At 26.2% G+C, this 18,339-nt stretch overlaps 1 protein-coding gene across 1 annotated transcript in view; it reads left to right on the top strand.

Annotated features, from left to right (window-relative positions):
* The first annotated feature begins 611 nt into the window (after nucleotides 1-611).
* The window catches only part of LOC127280386 (sodium/potassium-transporting ATPase subunit beta-2-like), a 35,299-nt gene continuing 17,571 nt past the window's right edge, over nucleotides 612-18,339 (top strand). Inside the window, exons 1-2 of the mRNA XM_051303343.1 lie at nucleotides 612-988; nucleotides 13,221-13,361. Coding sequence (XP_051159300.1) covers nucleotides 841-988; nucleotides 13,221-13,361 — 289 coding nt within the window. The 5' untranslated portion in view covers nucleotides 612-840. The remainder of the gene's footprint in view (nucleotides 989-13,220; nucleotides 13,362-18,339) is intronic.

Here is an 18,339-nt window from a genome sequence, read left to right as displayed (position 1 = left end):
ACAGGTATAATGGAAATTCTGCAAAAAAAGAACCGCTACGGGGATTAATTAAAATTATTAAATTATTATTAAAAAAGCAAGAATAATAAATAATATTATTCTTTTGATTTAAAAAATAAGTTTTTTGGATTTCATAATATTATAATTGTTTTAAGGGCCAAATTATCCAAAAATATTACTTTTTATATAAAATTAATGAAAAAGAAATTGAAAATAATAAAAACACAAACAACGGTAACGGTCGTCGAAAACGTTATTTCTTTCAAAGCAACAATTGACTAGGAAAATTCACCCTTTTTACACAATGGCGGAAAAAAATTATTAAAAATGATTATACATTATTTGGAAAATTGTTATTTAAAGTTCCCTGTTTTATGTTAGAAAAAAAAAATGACCGACCTTGAAATTTTTTATTTGGTTTTTATTTTTGACAATTTAGATGAAGTATATGGATTTTGGAACGTTGAAATAAAATTTTACAAATGTGTATATATTTTATGTGTACATATGTATTTCAAGGAAGCGGTTCCGTTCTTTGCATTAAATACTTGTGAGTCATGGTGGGAGATATGTGGTGGGGCATAGGAGAGGCAGCTAACGCTTTCAACCTTTTGTATTCAGTGAGCTTCAGTTAACCTGTTGGCGCCGAGAAGTTACTAAACTTGGCTTTCGTTTCGAAAAACATTGTGTTATACCGCGCCTTCAATTACTATAGTTTCGTTCACTAGTATATCGTTGCATTTTTTGTGTTTAGTGTTAACACTAGAATTACTTTAGTTTTTATAATTATATATGTATATTTTTTAATTTATTCTTTCTTCACAAATAACTTCAATCGCAATGGTTGCCAAAGATTCAAAAACACCAGCCGTTGAGCTCGCAAATCCTTATGAAAAACCTCCATCAATGCCAGTTGGTCAGTCTATACGAACATTTCTTTATAACCATGAAACCGGTGCCTTTATGGGCAGGACTGCCAGTAGTTGGGGTGAGTTTATATCGTTTGAAAAATGTCACATATTTTTAAAAAAAAATAACGAATTAGTAAAAAATTAATTTCTAATTTAATTTTAAAAAAAGTTTTTTGTTTACTAAATATGCAGCTGTCAAAAATGTTTTGGACACCATTATTAGCCTTCTCTGCATTAAAACTCACGGGAACGCCTTTGTTTACGTCACATGTTTCCATTCCAATATTAAAACTTTTACAAGTAAATTAGTTTTTAATGATATTCAAGTTAAAAGATAGTAAATAATATTGATAAAGAAATTTATCATTATAATTTTGCAACTGAAAAATTTTTATTTTTTGACCGATAATAGTTGAATAAAAATTGTCAACGTAAACATAAATATTATGACTAAAAATAGAAAGGTCTTCTTATGCAATAATTGTTTCTGTTATTTAATATAGAGCTTTAAAAATACAGAGTTGTAACCTTTAAATTTATTTTTTAAACTCAAAATAAGAAAAATTTATTTTAAAACATTTTTTTTTTTATAATAAAATGTTGGTACATTTTTAAACTTCTTGTGAATTTATATTAAGAGACACACGAGTGTCAAGGACTGTGCGGTTGATGAAAAGTGGGGGAATGTCTCATGTATACTGACTCAAATATCAGTAATATAATTTTTTCTTTTTTTCATATGCGTCATAATTTTATTTTATATTCACAATTTTGTGACTAAATAAATAAATTTTAAAAGCTTTTTTTTCATAAATTAAAATGAAAAATCTAAACTTTCTTATTTCATAAATTAAATTTGCCAACAGAAAGAAGTTTTATTTTTTTATTTAACAAAAGTTTTAGATTAAAAATATTTTAAAAGAAATATTTCTCTTTTGATATTCTATTACTTTATTCAATTTAAGAATATTTCACTTCACAATAGAATCTATCACTCTTTGTTATGAAGAAAAGATGACAAAATGGAGTTCCTTTAACATTGTTACGAATTAAGTTTTTTACGCTGTATCAATGTGGAGCCTCTTGAAAATTAACAAAACAAAAGGTTTTGATATTGAAATTGTTTACAACAAAAAATAAATATAATAAAAATTAATAAAAAAATAAACAACCAAAACATACTTATATGTGCAAGGAACCAAAACTATATATATTCATCATTATCTATTTCAAAAATAGTTATTATTTATTTATTTATTATTTAAAATGTTAATATATTTGTTACCTGGAACCTGAGTTATAGATTATATTGAAATTTTTAACTAAAATTATTCGCTAAATTAATTATTTTTCAATAATTTAAATAAAATTCTTCAAAAATTCAATTATCTAACTGAAAATATTTTTCAAATAAACATTTTCAAAAATTCAATAATTTTGTTTTTTAAAAAAATGTCAACTTAATAATTTAATAATCAATAAAAATTTCAACCAATAATTACCATCAAGTTCTTAAAAAAATCAATTATTTAAAACATTTTTTTAAATTAAAAATTCTGTAAAATTTAATTATTCACCGAAATTAAAAAAATTTTCAATTTGTAATCTTTTGATATTCAATTAGGTACTTCTAATAATTTTAATTTAAAACCTTATAAAATTTAATTACTTCTAAAATTTTCAATATAAAACTTTGTGAAATTCAACTATTTTAAAAAATGTTATTTTGAATTAATTGTTCAATTATTTGTCAACCAATAATTTTGATCAAATTCTTTGAAGATTGAATTATTGAAAACATTTTTAATTAAAAATTGCACTGTTCAAACACTACATATTTCAACTCAACAACGTTTAAACTGTATACGTACGGTAAACTGTACAAAGTTAAATTCCACAATATTTAAACTGTTCACAATTTATTTTTTAAATTCTACACCGTTAAACTATTCTCGCGTTTATTAAATAAAAACGTTTATAAAATAAAATTATTATTTTAAAACTTTTTACACAAATAAATAAATTTATATAAACTTTATTTATAAATAATTATTAACAATAATACTATTTTTAAAAAACAAGAGTTAATTATGCTTCTTTAGACTTTAATTTATTCGTAAATATTAATTATTAGTTTAGAAATACCGTTCAACATTGTTTAATACACAATTAAAGTTGTCAATTCGGCTTAAGGTGACGATTACTAGTGCATTTACCTTATTTAAAAAAGTTTCAAAATTTCAATTGATGTCAGAAATGTTTTTGTCCATTAAAACTAAAAACTATGCCGAAATTTTGAATTAGAATAGTTTGCTTGAATTCGATTTTAAAATTGTTTAAAAATGGAATATTAAGAATTTTTTTTTAGAAATCTGTCCTAGGCCTACTTAATTAAAACCTTGAAAATTTGTCTTAGTTCAATTCTGAGATATTCAAAATAAATTTTCTTGATACTGTTAAATTCCTATAGAATTATTCTTATTAAGGAATTAATAAAATTTATTTAATATCTAATAACAACAGTTATTTGAAATAAAATATTTATTAACTAATTACATTTATTCAAACGAAAAAAATCGACACTTTTTCGACTTTTCTTAGAATATAAATCGACTAAAACCACTTTTTTGCGACTATTACTATTATCAATTAAATATTTACTTACACCAAATAATTTTCATTTTAATCATCAACTGAACTATATTTGAACCAGTAATTGGAGTATTGTTGACTCAAATAATAATTATTTGATAATAGTCAAGTAATCGATTAATTAAATTAAATTATTTTTTTCAGTGCATATCAATATTTTTTTTAATATTATAAATAAATAATATAAATTAATTATGTAGTGTATTTTAAAGCCATTTTATGCTTTATTTCAACTTATAATTTATGTAAAATTGTAATATTTATGTAATAAAAGATGTCTCGGCTGTAAAATGAAATTTATATCCAATTATATGTCATGAAACTTTAGAAAATTATTATTACATACTTTTAATACATTTTTCATATGCTTTTCAATGATTAAAAAATATTTATTTTGAAATAATTTCCAATTTATATTGGCGATTCAAACAGCTACACTAGCGCCACAGTTGAACTAACTTAAGCGTGACTCGCTCTGTAGCACTCCATGTGTTTTAAATTATTTTTTTTTATTTAACGCTTCAAAATTATTTTACAAACGCAATAAAAATATCAGAATAATTAAATAATTTGAAATAAACTGTCAAAACAGAGACTGCTTTAGAGCGAGTCACGCTTACGTTAGTTCAACTGTGGCGCTAGTGTAGCTGTTTGAATCGCCAATATTCTAAACTTGTTTAATTCATTTAAGTAATTGATTTTATTTTTTTAGAACAATATGTTATTTTCATTCTTTAAGGGGAGGCACCACCTTTATTTTTACCCCCTTAAATGTTAATGATCGCACAATGTTATATTTTTTTATTGCATCATTTGAGTCCTAAAACAGACAAGGTGTAAAAAAATTGTCGATGAAAAATAGTCAAAATTGTAAAAGTAGTTAAATATTTAAAAGGGAAGATTAATGAAATTTCAACTCATTTTTTCCTTTCTTTTTGTTAAAAATTTTGAAAATCTGCGCTAGAGATTCTAAGCAATCATTAAAAAAGCTTGTAAAAAAATTTTCGACAAAAAATAATAAAAATTGTGAAAGTAGTTCTATTTTGAAAAATTTATTTATTTATTTCTATACGGGATTTTAAAATAAAGTGCCCTTTAAATACAATTTGTATAATATATATCTATATAACGCTGCTATGTAAAAAAGAAAGAAACTAATCATTAAATAATAGATTACGCAGTGCTGTACCAAATGCATTTAAGCTTATATTAAAAAAGTCGATGTCATCAGCAATCGTATTCGCTTTTATTGATAGCCTACTAATGACAGAGTTAATTTCATAATTTGTACGATAGCGTGGTATGAGAAATAGTACATAATGTCTAGAGTAACGTATAGGAATAGAAAACTTAATGATTGATAGTTTAGGAGGGAAAAATCTTTTTTTTTTTCAAAATATATACCTACTCTAAAATTGTCAAAAATTAAGATTTTCTTTTTTTGAGCACCTTGTATGTTTTAAGAACCCAAATAATGCAAGAAAATAATATAACAAAATAAAGGTAGTAGCCTCCCCTTAAAAGAATAATAATTAATTTTCCTTTAAAAATTTAAATTCAAACCGAAAGGTGCAATATATTTCGTAATAGTTACAGATCTCAGATATAGATAATTCTGGGGGACAGTATGAAATGTCTAAGGTTAACTGACATTTTCGCTAAAACTTTCGAGTTAATTGAACTAACTATTTTTTTTAGCATAGCGTCGTTAATATCTTCTCTCATTCTTTCTCTCGAAATAATCAACTTTTTTTTTTACTTTTATCTCAGAATATGATGAAAATGGTAACTTAGAACATTTATAATTTGTTTAAGCTAAACGCGATGCTAAAAAATTATATGTTAGTACTTTTCTTGGTTTAACAGACTGCTATTCCTTTTTTGTGTTTTTCTATTGATTTTAAATTACCCATATGAAAAATAAATATTCCATTTAACCGAATTGATGACAATTATATGCAAATACGTATTGCATAAATTACTATTTTATTTGAAACAAAAATAGTTATTATGAATTATTTTCTAATTTCAGAGAAAATAATTAATTTCTGAAATCTCCCATATAAGCCAATGGAAACTTGGGACCACGGTGGTAATCACTCTACTTTCTGTGAATTTACCGACGTAGGTGACGTCACGTTAGACATCTCTGTACACTACGAGTGTACAAGAATTTACTTACACCCGTGCTTACACCTAAGGCTAATACTGGTATCACAGACCGACATTTTCATTAATATTATATTAAAATAAAAATTTTAAACTTTGAAACAATTGTCACCAAACAGTTTTTTATAAAATATATAAAATTACTGAGAAGCTAAAGTTTCAAAAAAAAGTAATGAATGAAAAATGTTGAGAGACCGTCATAACAGTTTAAAGGTTAACTTTAACTTAGTTTAAAATTCTTGCAGAAAGACTTTAAATCTAAATTTTACCTCATATGAGAAACTATAGCAAATATACATTAACTGCCATTTATTTGCTTTTTTTCTAATGATTTAGTTGATATACAGAATATTATTTGCTATTTCATCAAAAGACCATTTGCCATCAATAATAATTAATATTACAGCTATTAGAGACGCAAATGATCACGCAGAGTTTGTGATACTTTCTCTAGTACTACTTCTTCAATGTTAATGACTTGCTTTTATAATATATACAGTATAGAAGCAACTCATAACGAGATCGCTTTTAATGAACAGAAATTTAAATATTTGTTTAATTTCCATGTAAAGTATATGTATGTATATAGCAGAGATCTCTTATTACGAAAGATAGATTATTGCGAACGCAAATGCAATGTTTACTTGGTTTTAATGCAAAAAGAATAATGATCTATTTTGATTTATATATAGTCATCCATAGTATACGATAAGTTATGTATAACTTTGGTATACTAAATCTGTTTTTGGCACATGTATAGTGCTATTTATATTATTTTTTCAAATAAATCTTTGCAGCACAAACTGGCCAAAAATAATTTTTTTGAAAAAAACAAAATGGCGTTGCTACACTGAGAGAAATGGATGGTAAGATTTTTATGGTTAAAAGTAGATGTTATCCGATACCATCATTATGTTACTCGGTACCATAAAATATGTTACAAAAAATATGGTTATGTTACCCACTACAATCAATATGTTACTCCGCACAATCTGGATTATAACTAATAGAATCTAGATAGCTGTCCGTATATGTAAGATCAAATATGGTATCTGGTAGTACCCTGTACCATCTATTTATCTCCGTGTAACTTCTTGCTCGTGAAAATTTTGACTCTAAACGTTAAAGTTTATTGAATGTTAAATTTTATGTGGTTTTAAGGTTCTTATTTAAAATAAAGTAAGTTCATTTTTCATTTAAACGTTCGACCTTTATTTCGGTAATCTTTAGTAAAAAAAAAAATTATTTTCTGTAAATTTCCAGTGAATACCATAAAGTTTTCCTGATAAAAGTTGGTTGAAGTGAGCCTGTCATTTTTAAAATTTATTAATTTTTGCACTTCTATTTTATTGAGGAAGTAGAATATATCAATAAATTAAAGTCAAGTTAAAAAAATAACACTATAGCCTTTAACGTTTCGATAGCTCCGTTGTATCCTCTTCAGAAACTTAAAAATTTTAATTCTTGATAAAAGTTCTATTTTATATTCTATATATCAATTTAATATTCTTATATAAAAATAATACGAGATTATAATTGTGATATATTAAACAGATGATAAGAAAGTTTCCATTAAAAGATACTAATATGTGAAGATAACGATCACTAACTACAGCTTCTGAAGAGGACACTCATCTTTGTTGCTAAAAAAATTGTATTATTTTTTGCTTCCTCTCCTCCCAAGGAAGCTTTGTATTCGTAACGATTTTCGATTTTTTTAAAATGGGTTATATGGGCTTATTTTTATATCTAGAATGCATATATTTGACGTTTTAAACAAATGTCTAGATGTATGTGTGTATGTTACAAAATCTTGTATACAAATTATCTCTAATACACTTCGATGGATTGTCCTGAAATTTTATAGGCTTATTACAGTCATCAATACCTAAAATCAGACACAAGGATTTCCAAAAATATCCACATAATTTTTTTTCATGTCACTTTTTCAAAAATTCAAGAATACGTTTTTTAACCAAAAATTTTTTTACACTGTAAATATAATTTTTTTGTCCAAAAAACTGATTTCTCGCATTAAAACAAATTGATTAACCTATATAAAGTCTATATTTTACTTAAAATCTATAAATTATATCATTTTTTAATTTTTGAAAAAAAAATTTTTTTTCGTATTTTTTGAAATAACTTTTTTTTTATGAAAATTTTTAATAAATTTAGTCAAAACCGTATTCCTGGCATAAAAACGAATCGATTGATGTATATAAAGTTTGCATGATACCAATATTTATAAAATTGATTGGTATTTTTATTTTTAACAAAAAATTGAAATTTTGAATTTTTTTAAAACTAATAATATAAGTGTTTATCATGATGAGGAAACTAAATGGTCGTGAAATGAATAAATTTTTAACTTGTTTATTTTGCATTAACTCAGAGTGATCATTGTCTTTACATCTTATTATTATAAAATATATTATAATAATATTTAATAAATTTTATGCAACGCAGGCGTATTATCGTCACTTTACATACCACCTGTATCGGAGCATTCTAAGTTTCCGTTTACTGTCCGTTCGAGTAAACGTAAAAATAAATATATAATTTATTTACTTTGTTATATATTTTATAAAAAATTTCTTTTAGAAATCAGTTTTATGAGATCTGAAATAAATATAAAAAAGATATTAACAAAAATTTAACCAAAAGAAGATTGCTGAAATTTGAAATTTTAGATTATGAAAAATTAAAGAGAAAGAAAAAAGGAGTTTATAAAATAAACTTACAAATTCTTGAAACAGATATTATTTACTTATTTTTCATATACTGGTGTTGAATCCTTATATTAATTTTTAATAAAAAGAAACTAATATTATATAGTCAGCTAAGTTGGTTCAACAAATATCTAATATACGCTGTAAAACGAGAGGTATTAATTTAATACCAACTTTAGGTACTAAATTGCCTTTTGGTTCTATTTTAATACCTTCTTTTTAGAGTGTAATCTATTTGAAACTACATAAATACCAAACTTTTTCTTCCGTGCAATTAATTGAGCCTTAAATTTGATCATAGAATATACATTTGATAAAATAAATCACAAGTATAATAAAAAAGACATTGACATAAAGTATACAATTTTCCAACAATCGTAATAATCAAAAGTATTTAGACGTTTTATCTACATCCGGTAGAGACGTTACGTCGCGCTACAAATCCTAACCGATCCGGTTTTGGGACTCTGGTTTATTCTATGTAGCAATGATTGCATGGCCGTCATATAGTCGCGTAGGTGTACCCTTCAAAATGACCCTAAATTACGTAATGCAGTAATGTGACTCTATTTAACGTCAATTGACCTCGTTGTTCACGTTTGCTCTAAGGGAAGTTTAACAATTGCCATTGAAAGGCGTATGAATGTTTGTGTCGAATCGTGAAACATGTGCAATCTCCTTCCGCCTTATTCTTTTTTTTAAATACTTCCCATAAATATCAAGCTACGAATTAATAAAAAGTTGGTCCAATATTTTTTATTAGAGACAAAAATAAAAAAAAACACCTTATAGATATGAAAATTCTGTCCTGGCACTTTATTGGTTCAGTATTGTCTTTACCTGTGCATTCGACTTTTTAATCCCCTTCATTTTGGGTTACAAACAAAAAACCCAAGTTTGAGAAAACGAACTCAAACTGACAACAAAAAACTTTATATAAAAATTGTGCCAAAAATCAGATTTTCGCAAATTGTTGCAAATTATTTTTTGAATTATTTTTTGACAGACTTTCCATTAAATCGATTTTCTATATTGCAGAATTTGTTTTAAAATCAAAAATTCATTTAACAGAATTTTTATTTGTTAGTATTTGTATTTTTTCGAATTATTTATTGATAGAATTTCCATTAAACCGATTTTCATGCAACTCGAGATATCTAGCCGTCCTGGGACTTTTGATACACCCTGTATAACTATACATACATACAGGGTGTCTTGTAATTGTGAATCAGCCAGGAATAGGAAAGAGTAGGTAACAATAGATTACTGTTTACAATGGATCATTTGAGGCGCATGAATATCTCATAAATCAAATTAGTTAGAATTTTTATTTCAAAGAATTTTATTAGATAGAACATTCTTTTGGACTTTGTGGGTTATTGAATTATTATTTAACAGAATTACCTACAAATTTTGTTTAATGAGAAATTCTTTTAAATGATATTTGTAAAAATTTAAATTTTGCTAAAAGAATGTTCTATTCTTAAAAATGAAAATTCTATAATTAATTTAATTTCTGTGATATTCATGTGTCCCGATCATTTTAATTTTCTGGAAATTTTTTGATGTATCTTTATGTTTTTCGATCTTAGGAATCCAAAAATCACATTTTTAAACAATATTCCGTGTGTGTGCTCTCTAAATTTAAATTAGTAAAAATGAGCTTCTAATTCACATTAGTCAGAATTTTTACTAATATTTAGTAAAATATTACTATTTGATTTAGAAATTAAAAATTTTTGTACTAAAGTTTAAGTACAAAGTGATTAAAAATTAGTGAAAATTCTTACTAATTTAAATTAGTTTCTCACTTTTCACTAGTTCAGATTTTGTGTGTGTACACTGCGTTTTCATAAATATCTCGAATACTATAAGAACTAAAGGGATAATATTTTTTTAATAATAGGTCTCACTTGCGGTCAAATAATGAGAGTACTTTGAATTATATTAATAAAGATTAACTATTCCTTTTTTGCATTTAAAAATTTTTGAAAAACGTTTTTTGCCCATAACTTAAAAAAATGTATTGACACCAATAGATATTTATCTCTAGTTTTGTAAAGTTTTTCAAGACGCATCTTTTGACCTATCAGCGAATATCTTACTGTTATTTTATTCAGAGTTATTAACATTTTGAAATTGAAAATTTTTTAAAATCCTGCAATTTTTTTTATTATTCATTAAAAAATCTTTATATAACTTTAAAAGTATTATGAACAACTTGGAGAATATTTAAAAATGAATCAATTGACCTATTATTGAACCTTCTATTGTAAAATGTTACGAAATTATTGATGTTATTATTGAAAAATCTATTTCTGCAAACTCCCAAAAAATACAACTTAACACCTTTAAAATTATTATAATATACTAAATAAGTTACCATAAACTGATCACAAAAAATATCCATGAGAAAGCAAAGTGTTCATTTCATGAATACAAAAAGTTCATACTTCAACTGAATTATTTTAGAAAAATTAAAACAAAACTTAGTTATTCTTAGCAGAAGTAATAATTCACTCTCCCAAGTAGATTCATTACGTCAGAAACTAATTTCATAATTGATTTTTTTGTTTTTACACCTTTAAAGCGCCAATTTTACATAGAGAATCACCGAATCGTCACATTCACATATTTTACAATAAATTCAATAATTATTAATATTTTCTGTTAAATAAAGTGTAGTTGTATTAATAAATACATAAAGAAATAATAATAATAATCATAAATAATCATAAAGAAATAATGTTAAGTACCTAAATATATTACATACTTAATATTCATTTGTGTAAATATATTTAATAAAAATTGAATGACATTTAAATAGGACTGATTATTAAAGAAATACAGTTTTACAAAAAAATATTAATATAATAATTTTACGTTAAATTTTTTTATTTTATTTTTTTGCACTTTTTTGCTTTTATAAAAAAAAAAGTTGAACATTCTTGTTTGCTATAAGATAGTGCTTTTGAAAAATTACAATTGTAAGGATTAATTTTTTGATCTTGACTTCCAAATACCTTGAAACAATATAATGCCGGTAGTAAACATTGTTATATCTTAAACTTTATTGTTCCGATTATTTCATAAAGATAAAAAGTTCCAACCTTCCGAAATGACATTGATAATTTTAAACTAAAAATAGAATGTGTTCCGCTTTTCTAAAATAGAATTTAAAGTTTGGAATTGGATCATTGCCCTAAGCCTTTTGCAATGACATGTACTTTGAAATTTTCAATGATTGTATTTAAAAGTTTTCAAGAAATATTTTCAATTGAATGTGTAAATTAAAAAATTTTAAATTGGAAATTTTTACGTATAATTGTTACATTTGGTAAAAAATTTTAAATCACATTGAAACACATTTTTTTAAACATAAATTTTGAAATTTTTTACGTTAACACAACATATGCGAATTCTACAAGAAAAAACGATATCTCAATTATTTGAGAAGAGGTGATAATTTATGAGATTAAACAAACATTTCATGTAATTTTCGTTCAAGTGAATTTTTATTGAGATTTCTATCTTCTAACACATTAATTCGAAATAGTCGTCGATTTTTATGCATTATAAATAAAGGGCTCCTATAATGAAAATGAGTTATAATTATTTTTCGAATTATCATTTAATAGAATTTTTAGGTAGCGAATTTTTAGGGTTCCGTTCACACAGTGAACCGAAATGGAACCCTTATGGTTTCACTCATATCCGTCCACAAAATCATCTCCCCCCTCTAAAATTTGGTATACATACGTATTTTTGCGAGTAAATTAAAGGAAAATTATAGCGAACCCGATTGGAATTGAATTTAATATAGTTATATTTCAAAAACTCGAAATTTCCGAAAGAAGCGTGTGTCCCCCGTCTTAACTTTTACAGTTTTGGAGCTAAAAAACTGAAACTTGGTACACATATTTAATTTCATGTGTAGATTTCACGAAAAATATAGCAAACCCTTTTGAAATTAACTTAAACATTGCTTCGCCAGAAAAACTCAAATTTCCTGAAGAAAGCTCAAAATTCCTTTTTATCTTAACTTTAACAATTTTTTAGCCAACCATCTCAAACTTTGTACATATATATGTATATATTTACTGGCAAATTGAAAGAAAATTATAGGAGGAAAATTATTTTTTTAAATATAATATAAACATTTAAATAATCGTGAACGGAACCCTAGGTAAGCGAGTGTAACTCACACTTGACCAATTTTTTAATTTAGCATAATTCTAATTCAACTGAATTTTTAGTGATTTTAATTTTTAAATGTCAGAATGTTCAATTTACTGAATATTCGTTTGTACAAATTTTTATTTACACGAATTGTTATTTGATAAAATTCTGATAACGACGAATCTTCATTTTCCCGAAATTGCAAATACCTAATCAAATAAAAAACCGACAAAGATTTCCGCGCGATTTTAAAAATTGACCAATCAGAAATTATGAAGAAAATGAATGAGAGAATTATGTTAAATTAAAATTCCGTTAAATTAGCCTAAAATTAATTTCGAAATGAAAATAATAACTTATTTTTAAATACACAAATGGGAAATAAATCTATTTAATCTAATAGAATTAGTGCCCATGTGCAACAATTCGCGTTGACCTTTTCATGCCGAAACATTTTTGATTTTTTGTCCATTCTTTCTTTGATTGTATTGAATTAAATTTTAAAATAAAAATATAGTTTTTTCTGTTCATTTTGAAATTGAAATGTTATATAATTAATTTCAAAATATTTTTGCAGGTAAAATTGGACTGTTCTACTTAGTATTCTATGGAGTATTAGCAGCATTAGTAGCTATCTGTTTTTGGGGATTTTATCAAACTGTTGATCCAAAAATACCAACTTGGCAGTTAAATAAATCTCTCATCGGAACGAATCCAGGTAAGTTTTACTGAAAATTTTTTTCTAGTAATTTCTTATAATTTCTCGTCAAAGCCGAATTCAGGGGCAAGAGTATCTATACATAATCTATAGCTATACATTGGCATTAATTTTTTATTATCCTTATATGATTACTTCTTGAAATTTAGCAAGAGCAAAATGAAAGTTTCGTAAATATTTTATGCAACTCTTACGACGTTACTGATAACATTAGGGAATTTTAAAAGTCTTGAGCAAGAAAATTTAAAACATGAGCAGAAACGGAAATTTAATTAGGAGATACTTCCATTTCTACAGGTGTATAGAATATTCCTCTAAATTCTGCTAATGTGAGAGAACAACTAATCTTGAACTACGTCCTAGAACTGATACTATAAAATTAATCCTAAAATATGTCCTAAATTTAATTTTTAAGCTCATCTTAAAATGTATCCAAAAATTTATTCAAATACTAATCCTGAAACTGTTACTAAAATGTAAACACACCCCAAATTTAATTATTAAATTATTCCGCAGTTACATACTAAATCTGCTTCGAAAAGTAATAAAACTAACTAACTTTCATCTAAAATTTATCTAAATTTTGAGGTTATGTTCGTTTCTTGGTTAGAGGAAATTGAAATTATGTTTTCGAGCATAGCCTCAAACCCAACGGTCCCATAACCTATATCCTTGAATTTTGAGGTTATGAACTAAGGCCTTGAATCCTGGAAAGCTATATATGCCCTAAAATTTTAAGGTAATGTTTGATGTCTGTCCTTGAATTCTGGAAACTTTCCCCTTGAATTTTAAGGTTATATTTGATCCATGACCTTGAATTTTGAGGTTATGTTTGAACTAACGTCTTGAATCCTGGAAACCTTTGCCCTAGAATTTGACTTCTGATACTAATTTCGAGGTTATGTCCGTCTCAACTACGTCAAAAACCTAAGTTTTTTATATATGATCTTGATTTTTGAGGTTATGTTCGTTTTAATCTATGTTTTTGTCGTTTGGCCTTGAGTATTGATATATTAATCTTTAACATCCTTTACTTTTCACTTTAAAATTACGTAAAATGACAAAATAAGTTAAATTTCAAAGTCAAAATGAATTTGACGTGAAAATGGAATCAAATTATATAATCGCCACCTTATATAGGGTAGGTGTACCAATTGTCGATGATTTTAGACAACATGTGAATTTGATATTTTTTTCTCAGGAGTAAATGTACTTAAAATTTTGAATTTTGTGTAGTTGGATGAAGAATTTATTTATTAAGTCTTTATTAGGCTAATCTGCCCATACCATAAAATACATTTTACAAAAATCAATTGAAATTCTGACATAGTTAAAAAAATTTTTTTGCTTTTTTTTAACAATTTATAATTTTACAACATGACTAATTTCTTCAAAGTCTTCACCTTCTTCGTAGCACCAAACACGGCGATCGGAATTTGGCAGTTCTAGTTTAAGACCATTAATAAATATATATCTGATGTGATTGTTAAAAAGTCGACATTGAGCAAAAACTCTTTTTAAATAAAGATTCATTCTATTCATTAGATATAATTGCGCTCCCTGTCCCAGGCTAATAAACGGCCATACCTGCAAGCTTCTGGAGTTAATTCGGCAACTTAGGTCCTGTTCGAGACAGAATTTCTCATAATTTTCTTTTATTCGATTTGAAGAAGCTACTATTGTTTCTAAGGACCCAAACTCCCATAAATCTCCCTCCCCACTGTCCGTAAAAAAATGCTTTATCTGTTTAAACCAATTAAATTTACATTCCCCAGACTGAGATCTAGCCATCGTCATGAGCCTCAATAAACATTGCCTTGGAAAACGAGATTCCTCCATTTTAGAGATCTTCCCGATCTAAGACAATGATCTCTCAAGTATCTTACACGACAAGGTATTCTTCCCTGTTTCTAGGCGTACGGCGTAGTTTGGTGTACAAGTTGGGAGGTGTAAAAGATTTTTAAAAAAGGCCAACTGTATCTTTTCAATATCGAAAATATGATTTAAAGCCCAGACCTGAGCACCGTAAAAGAAAACACTAGACACTAGACTTTCAAATAATCTTTCGTGCGTAGGCCATGTATCCGCCTGTACACTGTTTACAATTCTTAACACACTGACCGCCGCTGTATTTGCTGAACTTGTGCACAATTCCAACGCGTTTTTAAAAGTACAAGTACAATCGAAGCTAACATCTAAATAAGTGTATTGATTGACCACTTCTATGCTTTATTCGCCGAATTTAAACGCCAAAAAATTTTTTACTGATAAATTTTTACTTTTTCTAAAAACAACGATTTTAGTCTTATTAACATTCACTTCAAGTGCATTCAATTCGCAATATCCTTATAAGGCCTTCAATTTCCTTTCTAACTCTATTGGTGTGTCCGCAAGCAATACTAAATCGTCCACGTAAACTAAAATCACAACATCGTTCTTGCTATTAATTGATAATTGTTATTTTTCAGGGTAAAGACACAATAAAACACAAAATTTAACAATTAAAATATGTTGTGTACACTTTTATTATAATCAGTCAAATTATGGGAAAATCCCAGTACAAAAATCAAAAGGCCCTATTCTACGCTTAGTCCCCGGCTTACTAACTTAGATTTCCGCGTCAATGCCCGCCAAAACCCTTCCTTTTCCTCGCGCATACTCCTGGCAATTAAAATCCCTACTTATATACACGGAAAGAAAAAATCTGAGAAATATTTTGATACTCAGTATTAAAATGTTGGATGAAAGTGTAATTCTAAAGAAAAATCTCATACTGTATCTGAAATTAACAGAGAAATAACTTATAATAAAGTCTAAAGAAAAAAAGGCTGAATATGATGAAAGTTTCGATTAATGTGAAATAAATTACAATACTGTATTGAAATGTGAAATCTGTCCATGAAATATTAAATCTTCATATTCGTTGAAATATTTTTAATACAGTATAGTAATTTTGTCGAATCAGTGTAAAATGAATTACAATACTGTATATAAATATAAAACCTGATAGTCTTCATACTGCTCAAAACATTTTTAAGACAGTATAGTAATTTTTTTCATACATTAAATTTATTTAAAAAAATAATATTTCGCACTTTTAGTTTATTTAATCACCACATATCTTGATATTGCACCCAACAACTTGTTCATCCTTCACCACTTATATACATTTTAACCTCTAACGGTTATTTATATACTTAATAATAGCCTACCTAACAGAAAATATTCCAACGCAAGGAATTGAACGCACGCCCTAAAACTTATAGATCGCAACCCTAACCAACCAACCACGCAACGCTCGCTGCAAGAAACTGTACAATATTCGATGACCTTCTTCCTTTAGAATAAAAACTTTTAACTACAGATTTGAAGTGCCCTAGGTCCATAATTACTCTATGAATATATTTTACTGATTGCATTACAGTAAAATTACCTTTCTTTTCATATATTTAAATATTTAAAATACAAATTCATTTTATATTTTTAAATTAATTTTATTAATTAATAATAAATTATATTTAAAAAATTAATAATTTATAATGTGAAAAATTGGAAAAAATTTCAAATATTTTGAAAATATTAATAAGTTAATTTTAAGTAATAATAATGATAAAGTTGCATATCATATCTTTAGAATTTATATATGTATTTTAAATAAGTTTGTTTTATTTATTTTATTATTTCTTAAAAAAATTTAAACTGAGTTATTTCAGTATAAACATGTATTGATATTTTATAGGAGTTTGCAGGTTCAGTATCACAAGAAGTACAAATTATCTAAATTGCAAAGTTAATTGAGAATCGCAATTAACATTTATTTATTTACCAACAATTAATATCACAAAATAATTCATTTGAAAATTCCATGTGACGTTTTCATACAATTTTTTTACATGGAATTTTACATTACTCACAGCCAAGACTTGCAAATATAGTGACAACCATTCGGTAACTTATTTCTAACTGTGATTGTAACATCTTGAAGGTTGCACAACTTTAACATATCCCATGAATAATTATTATCATCAAATACTTGGAAGGCTTGTAAATGATTATCAAAAAACACATCATTAAGTTTCTTCGTAATAATGCGACAGTCATACTTTTCGATAATATTAATTACGTGTACTACATGAAACAGTGGGCCCTCTTCTGAGGGAACGACAATAATACTGTTTACTTTAATTTTTCGACCCAGATATTTAATCCACTGTGTTTTTTTAATTGAACCATTTGAGTGAGATAGCAGAGAGATGAATTCGTTAGATTCCGAAATTTGTGTAAGTGCAACTTGTTTAATAGTACCACTTGTAAACAGAGGATAAGAACAATGTTTGCTCAAGAATCTATAATTTAAAATTAGTTGATGCTTAATCGCGATCGTTCGGCAAACGTTTATTCTACAACGAGATACATGAGAAGTCACTTTTCCCTCTTGGTGCTTTGATTCGAAACGCATACACGTACTTACATTTAAAATACCGAGAGCTTCAAGAATACGAGCATAATGTATTAGAAAGTGATGCTTTGGTTTCATTTTACCCGGGAAAATTTCAGAATGTAACTTTAAATACTCTTCGATTAAATTATCAAGAGAAACGTAAGTTTTTTCATGAACAGTTTTGCTGAATGCTATATCGACAATTTGTTTAAGTTTCTTAAGGAGTAACCATTGCTTGTTATCCTCTGATACAGATTTGGTACTCTCTATAATCAGTAATATATTTCGAATTAGAGATAACATTTCAGAAGCCGACATTATTATACATTTTTTTTTAAGATGTTTTTCTAAAATAGGTGGAGGTTTATTTTCATTATCGTTCGAACCGTACATAAAACTTTTTAATCTATCATTAAAATCTTGTAGTGAAAATAATTTCATTATATATATAAAATAATATAACACAAGCGCGACATCATAACGACAAACACCTTCTAACAGATCGTGTTGGGGATCAACAGCTGTATTTTGAGTTAC

The sequence above is a fragment of the Leptopilina boulardi genome, unplaced genomic scaffold (assembly GCF_019393585.1).
Source record: "Leptopilina boulardi isolate dan_hultmark-lab unplaced genomic scaffold, ZJU_Lbou_2.1 LbouV2_243, whole genome shotgun sequence".
NCBI classification, from domain to species: domain Eukaryota; kingdom Metazoa; phylum Arthropoda; class Insecta; order Hymenoptera; family Figitidae; genus Leptopilina; species Leptopilina boulardi.
Note: the sequence above shows the minus strand (reverse complement) of the source record. Positions and strands in the feature narration are given on the sequence as shown.